Source organism: Hypanus sabinus, chromosome X1 (genome assembly GCF_030144855.1).
Source record: "Hypanus sabinus isolate sHypSab1 chromosome X1, sHypSab1.hap1, whole genome shotgun sequence".
Classification (NCBI taxonomy): Eukaryota; Metazoa; Chordata; class Chondrichthyes; order Myliobatiformes; family Dasyatidae; genus Hypanus; species Hypanus sabinus.
This window is the reverse complement of record NC_082738.1, coordinates 37937634-37957878: the sequence shown is the minus strand read 5'-3', so window position 1 is coordinate 37957878 and position 20245 is coordinate 37937634. Positions and strand designations below refer to the sequence as shown.

The 20245-nt window shown below is 35.7% G+C and overlaps 1 protein-coding gene across 2 annotated transcripts in view; it reads left to right on the top strand.

Moving 5' to 3' along the window:
- Positions 1-20245, top strand: part of med24 (mediator complex subunit 24) — a 95584-nt gene that overhangs the window by 34198 nt on the left and 41141 nt on the right. For both annotated transcript variants that reach the window (XM_059956404.1, XM_059956403.1), the window contains exons 13-15: positions 245-356; positions 5570-5712; positions 14491-14528. In XM_059956404.1, coding sequence (XP_059812387.1) covers positions 245-356; positions 5570-5712; positions 14491-14528 — 293 coding nt within the window. The remainder of the gene's footprint in view (positions 1-244; positions 357-5569; positions 5713-14490; positions 14529-20245) is intronic.

Sequence of the window (20245 nt, the reverse complement as noted above, 5' to 3'; positions counted from 1 at the left end):
GGTTCAGCTGGCTTAACAAACTTCCTAATGTTTACAGGTTAATGAATGCTGCAATCTCCAAGCAATACTTCTGACATTCTTGGAAAAGTCCAAACCCTAATGTTTCTAATTAAAATAACCTACAAATTTTCCTTCTGTATTACTGGCAGTCTTTGTAAAGAAATATGCATCTTTTAACCAGACATTAAACTTCATTGCTCTCGCTGAATTTGTTTTTAAGTTTTGTTTCTTTTTCACATTACAGGACAGCAGATAGAGAATTAGCTCCACGATTAAAATCTGCTGAAAATGCCAGCATTCAGCCCAATCCCGGTCTTATTCTGCGTGCAGAGCCCACGGTGACAAATATTTTAAAGGTGAATTTTACTGCATTTTATTTTAATTTCTGACACAATTTTCTGTCTAGTTTATGGGTTTGAGGCCTGCTGCAAAGACTTGACCACATAATCTAAACTCTCACTTTAGTGTCCACGGTCATACACAGCATTATTTTTCCATTTAGCCTTTATACCCACATTATCTGCTCTTCTGATATGATATTAATTTCAGTCATTTAATTAAAATATAGTCTACATTTAAATTTTTTTTTGAAGGTTCTGGGAAATGTGTTAACTTCCTAGTTTAATTGTTTTTCAGTGGGTTGCAATCATCACAAGAGTTCATTCATTGGTGCGGCTGTGCGAGGTTTAAAAGGAGCTCAGGGCCTTTTGAAATCATCACAATCTTTTAGACACTCAGCAAGGGCCAATAAAAAGAAGTGACATATAAGTGGAGTGGCCATTCTGGGAGTGGGCCAGTGTTAGAGTGGTCGGGCATGGGCGAGAACAGGCGTAGGCTAGAACTTAAGTTTGAGAAATCAGAGTTATAACAAGTGTAGCCAGGAAAGTAGTTCAGGTAGTGGAATGCTCCTCCTGCGAGATGTGGGATTTCAGGGTACCCAACGGATAACTGTATGTGGAGGGAAGTGCACCCAACTTCAGCTCCTGCCTGACAAGGTCAGGGAACTGGAACTGGAGCTGGATGTACTTGGGTCCATCCGGGAAGCTGAAAACCTCATAGATGAGTCTTTTACTGAGGTGCTCACATTCAGCAAAGGCTTCAGATAGTAGATGGGTGACCACCAGAAGTACAGGGAGTAAGCAGTCAGTGCAGGGTTCCCGTGTGGCCATTCCATTCAGCAGCAAGCATACCCATTTGGATACTGCTAGGGGGATTGCCTGCCAGGGCACAGCAGCAGCAGCCAGGCCAGTGACACTGTGGCCAGCTCTGAGGCTCAGCAGGGAAGGGTAAAGTTACACAGAGTGATAGTGATAAGAGACTCGATAGTTAAGGGGATGGACAAGAGGTTCTGTAGCTGCAAATGGGAAACTAGGATGATGTGTTACTCCCTCAGTGTTAGGGTCGTCCAGAATGTCGCAGAGCAGCTGCAAAAGATTCTCAAGAGGGAGGATGAGCAACCAGAGATCACTGGCACCAATGACACAGCTAGAAAGGGAGTAGAGGTCCTGTGCAGTGAGTATAGGGAGTTAGGGAAGAGGCTGAAGAGTAGGATAATGTGCTCTTTCTTTTAGTTTTATGCTATCTTTGACTTTCCTTGTCAACCACGGTTGCCTCATCCTCCCTTTAGAATACTACTTCATCTTTGGTATGTATCTATCATGGATGTACCCATGTTAGCATCTTTCCTGTATTACCATGGGCTCTTATGTTGTGAAGCAGCCTCGTGAACGGCATCTTGGCAAGGGCCTTCTGAAAGTCCAAGTAAATAACTTGCACTGACTCCTTTATCTATCCTGCTTGTTAATTCCTCAAGGCGTTCCAACAGGCAAGATTTCCTCTTAAAGAAACTATGCTGATTTTGGCCTATTTTATCATGTCTCATTTTATCAAGTACCCTGAAACCTCATCCTTAATAATGGACTCCAACATCTTCCCAACCATTGAAGTCACACTAACTGGCCTATAATTTCCTTTCTTCTGCCTTCCACCCTTAAAGAATGGAGTGACACTTCCAATTTTCCAGTCCTCTGGAACCATTCCAGAATCCTGTGATTCTTGAAAGATCATTACTGTTGCTTCCACAATCTTTTCAGCTACCTTTTTCAAAACCCTAGGGTGCTGCACAGGACTGAAAGAAGCTGCAGAGGGTTGTAAATCTTGGGTACTAGTCTACAAAGCACCCAGGATATCTTCAGGGAGAGGTATCTCAGAAAGGCAGCATCCATCATTAAGGACCTCCAGCACCCAGGGCATGCCCTTTTCTCATCAGATAGGAGGTACAGAAGCCTGAAGGCACACACTCAGCGATTCAGGAACAACTTCTTCCCCTCTGCCATCCGATTCCTATATGGACGTTGAACCCTTAGACACTACCTCACTTTTTTTTAAACATCCAGCATTTCTGTTTTTTGCACATTTTTAATCTATTCAATATACGTATACTGTATTTGATTTATTTATTATTATTTTTATTATTTTTCCTCTTCTATATTATGTATTGCATTGAATTGCTGCTGCTAAGTTAACAAATTTCACGTCATGTGCTGGTGATAATAAACCTGATTCTGATTCTGTGTAGTCCGTCTGGTCCGGGTGATTTACCTACTTCACACCCTTCACTTTACCAAGCACCTTCTCTTTAGTAGTAGCAACTACACTCACTTCTGCCGCTGACACTTGTGAATTTCTGGCATACAACTCGTGAAGACTCATGCAAAATACTTAATAAGTTTGTCTACCATTTCTTTGTCCCCCATTACTACCTCTCCACTGTCATTTTCTAGCAGTCCAATATCTACTGTTGCCTCTCTTTTATATACAGTATCTGAAAAAACTTCAGCTATTCTCTTTGATATTATTATCTAGCTTCATGTTTCATCTTTTCTCTCCTATGGTTTTCTTAGTTGCCTTCTGTTGGTTTTTAAAAGCTTCCCAATCCTCTAACTTTTCAATGATTTTTGCTTATATTATTTATTTATTGGGATAGGAGATTACCTGACTGGCAGGAGGCAAAGAGTTAGAATAAAGGGGGCCTATTCTGGTTGGCTACCAGTGGTGTTCCGCAGGGGCCAGTATTGGGACTGCTACTTTTAATGTTGTGTATCATTGATTTGGATGACAGAATTGGTGGCTTTGTGAGCAAGTTTGCAGATGATACTAAGGTACGTGGAGGAGCAGGCAGTGTTGAGGAAGCATGGAGTCTGCATAAGAATGTAGACAGATTGGGACAATAGTCAAAGAAGTGGCCAGTGGAATATGGTGTAGTAAAGTGTATGGACATCTAGCTTGGTTGAAGGAATAAAGGTGTAGACTATTTTCTAAATGGGGAGAAAATTAGATGTTGGAGGTGCAAAGTGCCAGAAGGAGGTGAATCTGTGGAATTCATTGCCGCAGGCTGCAGTGGAGGCCAAGACATTGGGTATATTTAAAGCCAAGGTTGATAGGTTCTTGATTAGGGCATCAAAGGTTATGGGGAGAGGGCAGAAGAATGGTGTTGAGAGAGATAATTAATGAGCTATGATGGAATGGCCTAATTCTGCTCCTATGTGTTATGGTCTTTTGGGAAGGAGTACAAACTAGAAGGTGTTAGGTACGGGAAGGTGAGTGGGTGGGGGAGAGAGAATGAAATGAAAAGCTGGGTGATGATAGTGGTTTCTCCTTCCAGTAAGATGGTGGCATATTCAATCACAGTGCCCTCTAAGGGGCCAACCAAAGGTGCTATTGTCCATTTTAAACAATTTTTATGAGCACAAAACCCTGCTAGATATGAAGACAAAGTACAGCAGGTCTACCCAATTAGCAAGGTGCTCATTGGTGGAGAAAGTGAGCAAGCTGGACTTGGTGTGGATCATGCTGCTGCCTGCGTCAGAGAGTCGGTGTACAAAGGCAGTGTGCAGTCTAACAGAAATTGATCATCTTAGTCACTTCTTGTGATCGTAAGACCCTGCTGGACATTGTTAATGTGGAATGCTACAAGTCCAACTCATTTATTAGTGGATGGCAGAGGAGCTGCGTGGCCCTGGTTGTCACGAGGACTAGGCCTCAAGCTGCGGTGTAGCCTGTTTACAGCCGCCCAGGAGAGAGGCATTCGAGTCAGTGCACTCCAGTGAAGGTGGTGTGGCGTGATGTCCAAGCTGGACTCGGTGCTGCCCCCAATGATCGCTCGGCAGAAGGCAACCTGTAACAGACCCCCGCAACATCCATGGACTCAGGGTCTCAGTCTATTTTTGTGTGTCTGTGTTTGACTGATATCTTATATGTGCCTTGTACTGTGTGACTGTTGGTACTTTGTTTTGCACCTTAGACCTGGAGTAACACTCTTTCATTTGGCTATATTCATGGGTATTCATGTATGGTTGAATAGCAATTAAACTTGAACTTGGAAAAACTAAAGGGCTGAAGAAGATGGAATCTGATAGGAGATGATGGGAGAAAGGAAAGGAAGACAGGTTCCAGAGTGAGGTAATAGGCAATTGAGAAGAGAAAGGGTAGTACCATAAGATATAGGAGCAGAATTAAGCCGTTCAGCCCATCGAGTATGCTTCAGCATTCCATCATGGCTGATATATTATCGCTCTCAACCCTATTCTGCCTTCTTCCCATAACCTCTGATGACCTGACTAATCAAGAACATATGAACCTCCAGTTTAAATATCTTCAATGACTTGGTCTCCACAGCTGTCTTTGGCAATGAATTCTGCAGATGTACTACCCTGTGATGAAAGAAATTCTTCCTTATCACTGGTCTACATGGAAGTCCCTCTATTTTGAGACCATGCCCTCTGTTCCCAGACCCCTCCACTATAGGAAGCATCCTCTCCACATCCACTCTATCTAGGCCTATCTATCAGTAGGTTTCAATGAGATCCCCCCTCATTCTTCTAAACTCCAGGTGTACAGACCCAAAGCCATCAAACACTCCTCATACCCTTTCATTCCTGGAGTCACTCTCAGGACCCTTCTTTGGACCCTCTCCTAAAGGGAAGGGGAGGCATAATGGGTAATAGAAAAAGAGTAGAGTGGGAGATGGGGAAATTACTACAAGTTTATGGAAATTGATGTTCATGCTGTCAAGTTGGAGGCTGTTATTGCTGCCCATGGGGTTTTCGTGGCAAGATACTGAAGTAGATTGCCAGGCCTTTCTTCCGTGCAGATACAGCAGCTGCCCAGGTTGAGACCCGGCCAGATTCAAACTCAGGACCATCCGCCTCAAAGTCCAGTGCTGATCCCACTACAGCTCTGGCCGGCCCAGGTTGGAGGCTACCCAGATGGAATATGAATTGTTACTTCTCCAACATCAATATGAGGTGTTGAGAGTTTAAAAATTGTTAAGTTGTTCCTCATGTAACTTAATAATATGAAAAGATATACCCTACCTCAAAGCAATCCCTGAATTGCTCCTGCTTACAAAGCCACAAGGGTCTTTTCATTGTCCTGTCATTTGCAATGAAAAGGCAGAATATATATCCTGCTTCTGCAGTTCTGCTCCATTGACATCAACGAAGCTACAATATCATGCACTTAAATCTGACCATTAAAACAATACAATATTTTACTCTATTTCTTCCAGACCATGGATGCAGACCACTCCAAATCCCCTGAGGGATTGCTGGGAGTCCTGGGTCACATGCTCTCAGGGAAGAGCTTGGATTTACTACTAGCAGCTGCTGCAGCCACTGGAAAACTGAAGTCCTTCGCTCGGAAGTTTGTCAAGTAAGTGCAAAGTGGTTTAGAGTTCACTGAAGGCCTGCTTTGCAATTTAGATATTTTCATAACATGATTGCAGTAATTTCTTACCTAATGTAATTGATTGACCAAATTAATTCAATATTATCTTGCAAAGTAAGCTTATATGTATGGTTTGATCCCTGGGTGAATTCTGTTCAAATTGACTCATATATAAGGCGAGACAAGAAATTTGCGGAATAAATAGCAGTGTTGGTTTACATTGAGTGAAGGTAAATGTCTCAGATATTTTCCTAGCCTTTTGACAGATTGCCTACTACCAGCACTTTTTATTTTACTATTTGAGCTTTTGCAAGCCAGTGAATTGAAAGATGTATAAAACCTCCAGCAGAGTAAGATATATAATCTCAATTTTTGATGAGCTGTTTATGAAGTTTTCTGGATGTAAGCTGTGAAGGTTAGTACAGGATGTATCAAAACTAGGTGGTGATAGAACATGTCAGAGAGCAAGTTTAAATATAGGGAGCCTTTTCTGGTTGGCTGCTGGTGACTAGTAGTGTTCCACAGGGGTCATTGTTTGGACTGCTTCTTTTCACATTGTATGTCAATGATTGGGATGACAGAATTGATGACTGTGTGGCCAAGTTTGCAGGCAGGGAGCCTGCAGAAGGACTCTGACAAATGAGGAAAATGTGCCAAGAATTGGCAGATGGAATATTGTGTGGGGAAGTGTATGGCTATGCACTTTGGTAGGGAGAATAAAGACTTTTCCAAATGGGGAAAAAATTATTCAAAAATCTAAAGTGCAAAGGGACGTAGGAGTTCTCAGGCAGGATTCCCTGAAAGTTAACTTGCATTTTGAATCTGATAAGAAAGACAAATAAAATGTTCACATTCATTTTGAGAGGACTAGAATATAAAAGCAAGATGTAATACTGAGGCTTTATAAGGCAATGGTCAGACTGCACTTGGAGTATCGTGAACTGTTTTGGGCCTCTTATCTAAGGAAAGATGCTCAAAGTTAAAAGTACATTTATTATCAAAGTATGTAGACAGTATACAGCCCTGAGATTTGTCCTCCCATGGGTAGCCACAAACCAAAGATGCACCATGGAACCCTTTAAAGGAAAAACATCATACACTCAATGCGCAAGGAAAAATATGCAAATCATGCAATCAGTAAATAACACACAGAATATTAATCATCAAATTGCAGAGTCCCCGAGAACAGTCACTGGAATAGTTCAGTTTAGCACTGTGTCGATGACTGCAGCCCTTAGCCACGGAACCAGTTCCGTGCCAAAGCGCAGCAATCAAATCAGGCAAGTAGTAAAAAAAAGAGTAACTGCAAACACACCTGCAGCAATTACTTGAAAACAAACCAAAACCACTCAGACACTGAGTACAGGTGGGGAGGTTGAGACTGTAGGACGCAGTTCCAAAATAGCGAATTTCCAAATCGAGGAAAGTACGTACTATCCTTTATTATGAAACCAACAAAGGCAAACGATCTTGTAGTGATAAAAAACTAACAAAAGCAAAACTAGCAATATAGCGGTCTAATAATGTAATCAGTTGTCCTACGTGGTAACAGTCAACAAAAAAAAAAATCACCTCAGCCCAATCCCTGGCTTTTAACTACAGTGTGAATACATAACTATACTCATTCACTCAGTTGGCCCAAAAATACGTAATCAAAATGGAAATTACAGACTGCAATCAATCACAGCACAGGAGAAAAAACATATTTAAAGAAGTGGTAGTTTTGTGAGCTGTCTGTGGGATAGTGTCGTTGACACCATCTTGTAAATATATAAAAAATGGAAATCTTATAGCATTAGAGACGAGGTTCATGAGAATGTTTCTGGGAATTAAAGGGTTTACGTATGAAGAACATTTGCTAGCTCTGAGCTTGTGCTCACTGGAGTTTAGAAGAACGAGGAGGGATCTTATTGAATCCTATTGAATATTGAAAGGCCTGGATAGAGTGGATGTGGGAAGATGTGTCCTATAGCTAGGACAAGAAGACATAACCTCAGAATAGATGGATGTCCAATTAGAATAGCGATGAGGAGGAATTTCTTCTTTCTTTTTCAATCTTTTTATTGATTTTCATATATACACAAAAAAAATAACATAGTAATAAGTAAATTATGAATACAATAGACTTGAAATCACATTGATAATAAGATAACAATATCCTACTAAACATCAACAGAAGAAAATACCTTAATCAATCAAGTCCACATGATTATATGAAAAAAAAACCAAAAATAACCATTAAAAAAGAAAAAAAATATATTAAAAATATGTGAAAAAAATATATATTAAAAAAAAATAAAACACTAAACTAAACTAACATGGGCAATAATAACAGTTTACAAGTATATGATAGTGTCAAAGAACTCCGGAACTCCATACCTGAACATGAATAAGCAGAAAGAAGGTCTGGAAAAGGCCAAATTAATTCATATGAAAATGTCGAATAAACGGTCTCCAAGTTTCTTCAATTTTAATTGATGAGTCAAAAATAGTGCTTCTAATTTTTTCCAAACTCAGATAAGAAATAGTTTGAGAAAGCCATTGAAATGTGGTAGGAGGATTTACTTCTTTCCAATTTTGTAATATAGACCTTCTGGCCATTAATGTTACAAAAGCAATCATTCGTCTGATTGAAGGGGAAAACTGATTACCATCTTCATTTGGTATGCCAAAAATTGCAGTAATAAAATGAGGTTGTAAATCTATATTCCAAATTGAGGAAATAGTAGTAAATATATCTTTCCAATAATTATGTAAAGTGGGACATGACCAGAACATATGGGTCAATGAGGCCACTTCTGAATGACATCTGTCACATTGAGGGTTAATATGAGAATAGAATCGAGCAAGTTTATCTTTAGACATATGAGCTCTATGTACAATTTTAAATTGTATTAAAGCATGTTTAGCACATATAGAAGAAGAATTAACCATTTGCAAAATTTTTTCCCATTTATCTGTTGATATGTTATATTGAAGTTCTTTTTCCCATTCTTGTTTAATTCTAACTGATATTTCTGGTTGTATCTTCATAATCATATTATAAATAAAAGCTACTAATCCCTTCTGACAAGGATTTAAGGTAAAAATCAAATCTGTAATGTCCACCAAAGTTGAATTAGGAAAAGATGGTAAAACTTTATGTAAGAAATTTCTAATTTGTAAATATCTGAAAAAATTAGATTTAGGTAATTCAAATTTGTTGGAAAGTTGATCAAATGACATCAAAGTATCTTCAAAAAAGAGATCACGAAAACATTTTATACCTTTCCTTTTCCATATGTTAAAAGCTTGATCTGTCCAGGAGGGTTTGAAAAAGAAATTAAATAAGATAGGGCTATCAAGAACAAAGTTTTTCAAAATAAAAAACTTACGAAATTGAAACCAAATTCGTAATGTATGTTTAATAACAGGATTAAATATTTGTTTATTAAATTTAACTAAATCCGCAGGAAGACAAGAACCAAGAACAGAGAATAGAGAATATCCCTTTACCTCATTACATTCCAAATTTACCCACTGTGGGCACAATGGTGAATCCAAATCTAGTTTCCAATACAATAAATTACGAATATTATTTGCCCAATAATAAAATCTAAAATTGGGTAAAGCTAAACCACCATCTTTTTTTGATTTTTGTAATTGCTTTTTACTTAACCTAGGGTTTTTATTTTGCCACACAAATGAGGAAATTTTTGAATCAATGTTATCAAAAAAAGATTTAGGAATAAAAACTGGTAGGGCTTGAAATAAGTATAAAAATTTCGGTAAAATCATCATTTTAATAGCATTAATCCGACCAATTAATGATAAAAACAAAGGAGACCATCTTATAGTAAGTTGATGAATTTGATGAAGCATAGGTAAAAAATTCAGTCTAAATAAATCTTTATATTTCTTGGTAATTTTTATACCTAGATAGGTAAAGTTATCAGTAACAACTTTAAATGGTATCCTATCACTCAATAAAGTTTGTGCATTTAAAGGAAATAATTCACTCTTATCTAAATTTAGTTTATAACCAGAAAAAGTACCAAATTGAACCAACAAGGATAAAATAGCAGGAATAGACCTATCAGGGTCAGAAATATATAACAGCAAATCATCAGCATAAAGAGATAATTTGTATAACTTCTCATTACGGGTAATACCAAAAATATTAGGAGATTCACGAATAGCAATAGCTAAAGGTTCTAATGCAATATTAAATAATAAAGGACTTAAGGGACAGCCTTGTCTCGTACCACGAGATAATTGAAAAAAAGAGGATCTGTAGTTATTTGTAAAAACAGAAGCAACAGGTTTATGATATATTAATTTAATCCATGATATAAAGTTAGGACTAAAATTAAAATTTCTCAATGTATTAAATAAATATATCCATTCAACTCTATCAAAAGCTTTTTCAGCATCTAATGAAATAACACATTCTGGGATTGTGGGTGGTGAAGTATGAATTATATTAATCAATTTTCTAACATTAAAAAAGGAATACCAATTCCTCATAAAACCAGTTTGATCTTCTGAAATAATCTGAGATAGTACTTTTTCTAATCTAATAGCTAAAATTTTTGTAAGAATCTTAGAATCTACATTTAATAGTGATATAGGGCGATAAGATGTACATAAAGTAGGATCTTTATCTTTTTTAAGAATTAGAGAAATATTAGCTTCATAAAAAGATTGAGGTAATCTCTTCTTAGCAAACGCATCATTAAAAATTTCACATAACCAAGGAGAAAGCAAAGAAGAAAAAGTTTTAAAAAATTCTACTATATAACCATCAGGACCAGGAGCTTTCCCTGAATTCATTGATGAGATAGCCTCTCCTATTTCCACCATAGAAATAGGAGCATCTAACAGGCTATGGTCTTCATCAGTCAGTTTAGGAATATTCAAATTGTTAAAAAAATTATCTATCATGGACTGGTCACCATCAAATTCTGAATGATATAAAGATTTATAAAAATCTTGAAAGGTATTATTAATTTCTTTATGATCAGTAGTTAAATTACCGTCTGATTTGCAAATTTTAATAATTTGTCGCTTAGTCGAGATAGCCTTTAATTGATTAGCTAACAGTTTACCAGTACGGTCACTATGAATATAAAATTGAGCCCTGGTCCTAATTAATTGATTTTCAATTGAAGAAGATAATAGTAAACTATGTTCCATTTGAAGCTCAACTCTCTTCTTATAAAGTTCTTTGGTAGGAGTCACGGAATAAATCTTATCAATTTCCTTGATTTTATCCACCAATAAAGCAATATCTAAATATCTTTGTTTTCTTTTACCAGCAGAATATGAGATAATTTGACCACGAATAAAAGCCTTAAAAGAGTCCCAAAGTATTCCTCTGTCGATTTCTTCAGTACAGTTTGTAGAAAAGAACAAGTCAATTTGCTGTTTTATATAAGTAATAAATTCTGGGTCTTGAAGCAAAGTAGCGTTAAGTCTCCAAGATCTGGTATTATTGGAATAGTCCGAAATCTTAATAGATAACTTCAAAGGTGCATGATCCGAAATAGTAATAGAATCATATTTACAATCAATAACATCCGTTAATAACCGATGATCAATAAGAAAATAGTCAATTCTAGAATAGCTATGATATACATGTGAAAAAAATGAAAATTCTTTATCTTTAGGGTTCAAAAACCGCCATATTTCTGTAATTCCCGAGTCAACCATAAATGAATTAATAAGTAGGGCTGATCTATTCGGAAGAGTACGAATAGGTTTAGATCTATCCATCGAAGGATTCAAACAACAATTAAAATCTCCACCCATTATCAACATATATTCATTTAGATTAGGAAGAGAGGTAAATAAACGTTTAAAAAATTCAGGGCAGTCAAAGTTTGGAGCATAAATATTAACTAGAACAACTTTCCGATGGAAGAGTAAGCCAGTTATCAACAAAAATCTACCCTGTGGGTCAGAGATAATTTCATGATGTGTAAACGATATTGAGGGATCTATAAAAATAGACACACCCCTAATTTTAGCAGTACAATTCGAATGAAATTGTTGACCCTTCCAGAACCTAAAAAAACGTTGATTATCCTCCCTCCTGATATGGGTCTCCTGTGCAAAGATAATATTAGCATTCAGTCTATGGAATACTTTAAATATTTTTTTACTTTTAATCGGATGATTTAAACCATTAGTATTCCAGGAGATAAAGTTAACAGATCTATCCATCATACCAATATTAATTGTGTGTATCATAAAAGGTTAGAAAGACACATAACCCACAATTCAGGAAGGAGGAAAATTGATTCAGGAGCAACCGGAGAACATGACACCTCAACAATATTAGTAATTTAAAGTCGGCCCATAAACTAAAAGCAAAAAAATAAAAAGCAAAAGCGTGAAAAAAGATCCCTACCCCCTCCCCCCATCCTTCGAAAAAAAGCCAAGCGGCAGGCGCATAATCTAATACTTATATTACCCCCATTTCAAGATGGCAGCTCTATAAAAAAGATTAAAAGAAAACTATATAACACCCAAATTAAGATATAGAGTTGCAAAAAAAATGTATATATATATCAATCAGAATAAAAGAAAACTAATATAATACAACAATTATTAATAAAAAAAGTATAAACGTCAAAATTTAAAAGTGTAATATACCTTTAAAAAAAAATCCCATATTCAAATACAAGATGACGTTTCAAAAGCAAAGACTTATGGGAAGAAGAAACGCCATTTTGAAAAAGCCATATTACTAAATACAAATGTGAGTTCAGCAATCTGTTAAAAGACAAAATAACATTTAAAAAAAAGGGATATAATAAACAGTACAACATATATATAAAAAAAAACCAAAAATCCAAAATATTCGTCCCATATCTGAGTACAGGCAAACAGATAAATGCTTGTAAAAAACAGAATCTTACGGGAAAAAGAAACGACATCTTAAAAAAAAAGGTAAATCATTATTGCAAAATATAAACGTATATAACCAAAACAGAAAGAAAAAAAAGGATATTATCAAAATTAAAAAGAACATCTATAAACAATGATGCTAGTAAAAAAAAAACCGGACCCATAGATCAAAAAAATAAAAAGTTATAACCCAGCTTCATAGGTTAAAACTTAAAATAGAAAGATATCCTCTCTCCGAAAAATCTTCCACATAACACATAGTTCAAGTTGCAGTAGAAGATCGAAATTCTTCAACAAATTTCTTCGCTTCTTCCGGAGTGTTGAAAAATCGTTGACTGTTGTCGTCCAGCACAATTCTAAGCTTCGCTGGATACATTAAAGCTTGTCTAAGTCCAATCGAGTGGATCTCTGCCATCACTGGTTTAAAAGCGATTCTGGCTCTCATAACCTCATAAGAATAATCCTCAACAATTCGAAATTGAAAGTTTTTGTAGGAAATCATACCTTTTTTACGAGCTAATCGAATTAAAAGCTCTTTCTCACGAGGATAATGAAGGCGAACAATCACCGCTCGTGGTTTATCAGTCGCAGCTGAAAACCTCGCAACTCTGTGAGCACGGTCAATAACAGGTTTAGTTTCCAAACCTTCACCGAAAATTTCCCATAGTAAATTAGAGAAAAATTCAGTTAAATCACCGGACTCAACTTTTTCGGAAAACCCAATAATACGCAAATTCTGTCTGCGAGATCGATTTTCGAGATCAGAAATTTTAAACTTATGCTGATTTACAACTTTAAGAGTCGATTGTACCTTCTTATCCAACTCCTCAAGTGTACATGCTTTTTCAACAATTAATTTTTCAAGGGTCTCCAACTATCTTCATGCCGCTGAATATCCGCTGCCTGTGACTGAAACTTAGTATCAAGCGATTTAACAGCTCCTTCAAGTTCAGACATTTTCGTGGTAAACGTGTTTTCCAAACTTGCCATTTTACTTTCCAAACTTGCCATTTTACTTTCCAGCTTGCTATCCAAACTTGCAAGTTTAGTGTCCAGAAGATTAGAAATTGCATCAATAGATAAAGGCCCCTTAGATGATTTCTTACTTGTAGCCATTTTAAGTTTGGCAAAGTTAGATCAAATATAGTTTTAAAAGAAAAAAAAAGTCAATCGAAAATATCAACTCATTTGATTAAATTCGAAAAGATTTGATTAAAGGGTGATTATAGTTAGAAAAGTGAAGAGCGCCTAAAAGGCAGATGTTTACGTCGCCATCTTGAAACTCCACCCCCCGAGGAGGAATTTCTTTAGCCAGAGGGTGGTGAATCTGTAGAATTTATTGCCATAGACAGCTGTGGTGGCCAAGGTATTGGATGTATTTAAAGTGGAAGTTGATAGATTCATGATTAGTCAGGGCATCAAAGGTTGCAGGGGAATGATATTGAGAGGGATAAGAAGTCGGCCATGATGGAATGGCAGAGCAGACTTGATGGGCTGAATGGCTTAATTCTGCACCTGTCATATGGTCTAAGTGCCTAACATTTTTGCATATAGTGGTTAAATCTTGTAATGTCATATTGACGCAGCTATTAGCACATTATAAAGTATGAAAGTATAAAAAATGTCCCTAATACATAAAATAAGGCAATCTAGCATCCGAGAATTTGGTATGGGTCTGCAAATGACTGCTTGATAGGGTGGCAGAAGCAGAAAACTCTTTCGTATTCGAGCAACACGTGTGTTCTTGAAGACCTGTAAAGTTGGGTGTAAGGTTAAGCTGGAGGGCATTTTCTTTACCTGTACAAACTTGATGAGTCAAGTAGTTGCCTTCTATATCATTAATTTTCTGATTTTCTGAATTAATTGTCTTAGGTTAAATGAGTTCGCCAAGCACATCAGCGGAGAGGGGTGTAAGTATGTTTATGTAAGATTAAGATCTGATTTAATTAGTTTTGTCTTCTATCTGATATCATGTCCAAGTGCCTGTTCTTTTAGCATCATAAGCATTAAGTATTCACAGTTCTAATGTGGGGCTAATGATTACTGAGGTGTACAATGCGTGCATTTTTCAGCCAGTGGGATTAGTAAGAGGCAAAAACCTGACTGCATTTTTTGCCAAACCATTGAATGCTGGAAACCGATCTGTCTATATTAACTAACAGAGCAGGTCAAACATCCTTTCTATGTGATTCAACATAACACAATGTGGCATAATGAGCCACTGCACTTTCCAGAATGTTCCATCATGTTATTGTAGTGAGATGAAGGAATGAACTGCCAAGTAAAGGGTGTTGATTATTAAATCTGCTTTAGTAATGGAACTTCACTCATTACTGATCTTTAATTCTCAGAACATGGTGATTGCACTCGACATGTTGAATGATAAAACGGTACACTTACTGCACACGTTGAGTTTCCCTGATAATTGCAGAGAACTGTACCTTCACGGGGAACTGTAACAATGGAGAAATGCTGCTTTGATAGAACAGTAGATGTGTCATTGGGCTTGTTATATACAGGCATAGTGTAATAATGCATCAAGACAGATGGGGAAGCTAAACTCACTGATTTAACTAGGAGACGCCCATGGAGTGAGCTCTGTTTTAGATTTGCTCCATAACCTTTACTTTGTTTAACCTATGATCACCCTTATTTAACTTATTTTTACCTATTCTAGAAGATTCTTGTTACTTTTTTGGACTTATCTTTAAGAGGGTACTCTGAATTTTGAAGAAATGAGTACTGAAATGGCTTTAAGATCTAAAGGGTGAGACCTTGGGAAAGATTCTAATGGCAATGGAAGGGAAAAAAGGACTGATCCTAAGCGTACTGAATTGACTTATGATGCAATATTGGAGCTCTTGAATGAAAAATTTGAAGAACAACGACAAACTTTCAAAGCAGATTTAAAGGCTTTCCAGGATTCTCAGGATAAGATTGATCATGAAATTAAACAGCATCAAACTCTAATCACGACTCTGCAAGAGGACGCTCAGAAGCGAGTCTTGAAAATCGAGAAACTGGAGCAGAAATTATCTTTGGCGATTAAACAGTCGGAAATACTTAAAGCCAAGAGTGTCGATTTTGAAAATCGGTCCAGAAGACAGAACTTACGCATACTTGGTCTCCCGGAAGGTATTAAACAAGGGGACCCCTCGAAGTATTTCGCTCAACTTTTAAAGGATGCGTTCCCTTCTGTATTTCCAGATAGTCCTCCGTTACTTGGTCGTGCCCATAGAATTATGCGCCTATCACCAAGTCCTTCATCTAAACCACCTGTTGTAATTGTTCAATTTCATTATGTGCATGTTAAAGAGCACCTTATTCGTTTGGCTCAGCGTTTAGGGATGGGTAAATTGAGAGAATTCCAGTTACGGCTTGTGGAGGATTTCAGCCCAGAAGTGATGAAGGCGCGGCTCATTTTTAAACCTTTGATGTCTGAATGTTTTGAGAAAAACCTAAAACCAGTGCTTTTATACCCTGCGACACTTAGAATCTCGCCTTTGAATGCACCATGTCGTGTTTTTCTCTCCACATCTGATGCTCAAAGCTTTCTGGATGAGAACTATCCTACAGCTTCAGATTCTCATCTCTAATAAATGTATGGTTTTGATCGTTACAAGATAGTTTTTTGTTTCCAAAACCAGATTTTGTTTCTGACTATTGGTGTAGGTTTATTTTACATCTTATATTCCAATTAAAGTTTTTCTTTATCGACGTACTAATCTTTTCAATTTACTTACTTTAACCATTGTATTTTATTTTTGGTTGTTATTATTAATCCTTTGAAGGTGAATTCTTTTTTTAATGTTTTGATATATACCTTTTTCATTTTTTGTGTAACTAAGATGGTGGTTTCTTTTCTAAAAATATTTCTTGCTTTTTTTAAAATTTCGCCATTTTTTTTTGTTGTCTTCTTCCTATAATGCCTTTCTTATCACATCCTAACTTTTATTTGTTCGGGTTTTAAACCCGATTTATAAGTTACCAGTGTTTATATTCTTCTTGTTTTTTTTTTACTAGCTATTATATTAAGAAGTCTGTTTTAGTATAGTGTTAATTACTTTTTAGGATTTTGAGTGGATCTTTTTTTTCTCCTTTATATGTCTGGAGGAGTCGCCTTCTGGAGACATGGGGGTAGATTTAGTCTCACAATTTCTTTTTTTCCTGGCCTTCTTCAGGCTCAGGAGGGTCTCTTTTCCGTGGGTGGTGGGCGGGGGTTCCTTTTTAATTCTATTGCTCTTTTTATTAGTTTTTCTAGTTTTTTCATTTGGGCTGATTTCAAACTACTAAAATGTCTGCAATGTCATCATTTCCAGGTCCTCCCCTTATTTTTGTTCCTCTTCCGGGTGCATGAGTTCATACTTTGGTTAACTCTTTATATACCAAAGGGTTGATTTTAGAAATATGGCTCAGACCATTAATACTAATGGCTTAAACAATCCGATTAAACGGAAAAAGATTTTTAAAGTATTCCAAAGACTGAATGCGCATATTATTTTTGTACATGAAACTCATGTGAGGAAAGAGGACAATCAACGTTTTTTTTAGGTTTTGGAGGGGTACCATTCGAGTTCGAATGCTAAAGTAAAAGGAATTTCAATTTTTATTGACTCCTCTATTGCTTTTGTTCTACACGATATTATTTTGGATCCAAGTGGTAGATTTTTGTTAATTACTGGGTTACTAAGGTTGCTAAAGTTAATGTTCATGCTCCAAATGTGGATTATCCTGATTTCTTTAAGTCATTATTTACTTCTCTTTCTTTCTTTTTCAATCTTTTTATTAATTTTTTAAAAAAACATAACATAATAATATTACATATGTTATGAATACAATAGATTTAAAATTGAGTTGGTAACAAGATAACAATATCTTACTAAACTATCGGCGAAAAATGATCATATAATATCAATCTAATCTATATAGATTATACATGAAACGATTAAAAATAATCATCAAAAGAAAAAGAAAAAAATGTAAAATATAAGAAAAAATGTATATTTAAAGAAATAATAAAAAAAAACTAAACCTAAACTAACATGGGCAATAATAATAGTTTATAAGTATATGATAGTGTCAAAAAACTCCGGAACTCCATACCTGAACAAGAATAATAAGAGTAAAGGTCTGGAAGAAGTCAAATTAATTCATGTGAAAGTGTCGAATGAACGGTCCCCAAGTTTCTTCAAATTTAATTGATGAATCAAAAATAGTACTTCTAATTTTTTCTAAACTTAAGCAAGAAATAGTTTGAGAGAACCACTGAAATGTGGTAGGAGGATTTACTTCTTTCCAATTTTGTAATATAGATCTCCTGGCCATTAATGTTACAAAGGCAATCATTCGTCTAATTGGAGGAGAAAATCGACTATCATCTTCATTTGGAATACCAAAAATTGCAGTGATAAAATGAGGTTGTAAATCAATATTCCAAATTGAGGAAATGGTAGCAAATATGTCCTTCCAATAATTATGTAAAGTAGGACATGACCAAAACATGTGGGTCAATGAAGCCACATCTAAATGATATCTGTCACATTGAGGGTTAATATGAGAATAGAATCGAGCAAGCTTATCTTTAGACATATGAGCTCTATGTACAACCTTAAATTGTATTAAAGCATGTTTAGCACATATAGAAGACGAATTAACCATTTGTAAATTTTTTTCCCATTTTTCCGTTGAAATATTGTATTGAAGTTCTTTTTCCCATTCCTGTTTAATTCTACCTGATATCTCTCATTGTATCTTCATAATCATATTATAAATAAGAGCCACTAATCTCTTCTGACAGGGATTTAAAGTAAAAATCATATCTGAAAAATCTATCAAAGTTGAATTAGGGAAGGATGGTAAAACTTTATATAAAAAGTTTCTAATTTGTAAGTATCTAAAAATATTAGATTTAGGTAATTTAAATTTGTTAGAAAGTTGATCAAAAGACATCAAACCACCTTCAGAAAAAAGATCACGAAAACATATTATACCTTTCCTTTTCCATATACTAAAAGCTTGATCTGTTAAAGAGGGTTTAAAGAAAAAATTAAGTAAGATAGGGCTATCAAGAACAAAGTTTTTTTAGAGTAAAAAATTTACGAAATTGAAACCAAATACTTCTCTACCTAATCTGAATGAATATATGTTAATAATGGGTGGTGACTTCAACTGTTGTTTAAATCCTTTGCTGGATAGATCTATATCCATTCAGACTTTACCAATAAGTCGGCCACTTACATCAATTCTTTTTTGACTGATAATGGAATTTTCAATATTTGGAGATTTCTGCATCCTAAGGACAAAGAGTTTTAATTTTTCTCACAGGTTTATCATTCTTACTCGAGAATTGACTATTTTTTTTATTGACTTTCGTTTTATTCCATCTGTAATTGGTTGTAATTATGACATTATAGTCATCTCTGATCATGCTCCAATGAAGCTTTCTATTAAATTAATGGATACAGCTTCTAGTACTAAGCAATGGCGATTTGATTCTACCTTACTGCAAGATCTGGATTTCATTAAATTTATGAAGGAACAGATTGATTTCTTCTTTTCAACTAATTTCACGGATGAAATTTCCTGCGGAATACTTTGGGACACTTTTAAAGCATATATATGTGGACAGATTATCTCCTATTCTGTTGTTTTGAGAAAACGTATTAAGAAGGAAACTCTTTTATTGGTTGATAAGATTAAAGAAATTGACAAGAAATATTCGATCGCTCCTAGTAAGGTGCTTTACAAACAAAGGGTTGAGCTTCAAATGGAACACAGTTTATTACTTACATCTTCAATTGAAAATCAATTAATGAAAACCAGAACTGATTTTTATATACATAGTGATAAATCGGGTAAACTGTTCGCTAACCAATTGAAAAATGCTTCAGTTAGACGTCAAATTATTAAGATTCGTCAACAGAATGGTGAACTGACAGTTAACCATGATGAGATAAACAAATCTTTTCAAGATTTTTATACCTCTCTGTATCATTCTGAACTCCCTCATGATCATAATACCATGCATGATTTTCTTGGGAAATTGAATTTTCCAAAATTATCATCAGAAGAACTTTTAATATTAGAACCTCCTATTACGGATGCAGAAATTAAAGCTGTTATTTCCTCTATGAATTCTGGGAAAGCACCAGGTCCAGGTGAGTATACAGTGGAATTTTTTAAGTGTTTTTTCTCTACTCTTTCTCCTTGGTTATGCAAGATTTTTGAAGAGGCAATTAGACTAGGTAAATTGCCACAATCTTTTTATTGAGCTTCCATTTCTTTTAATATTGAAAAAAGATAAAGACCCTACTGATTGCGCATCCTATAGACCAATATCCTTATTGAATGTAGATTCCAAGATCTTTTCCAAGTTACTGGCGACCAGGCTGGAGAAGGTATTACCTCAAATTATCTCGGAGGATCAAACTGGTTTTATTAAAAATCACTATTTTTTCAATATTAGGAGATTATTGAATATTGTTTATACTCCACGCAGCACCTCAGAATGTGTCATTTCATTAGATGCGGAGAAAGCATTTGATAGAGTTAAATGGCCATATTTATTTACTGTGCTTGAGAAGTTTAATTTTAGTCCAACATTTATATCCTAGATTAAATTGATATA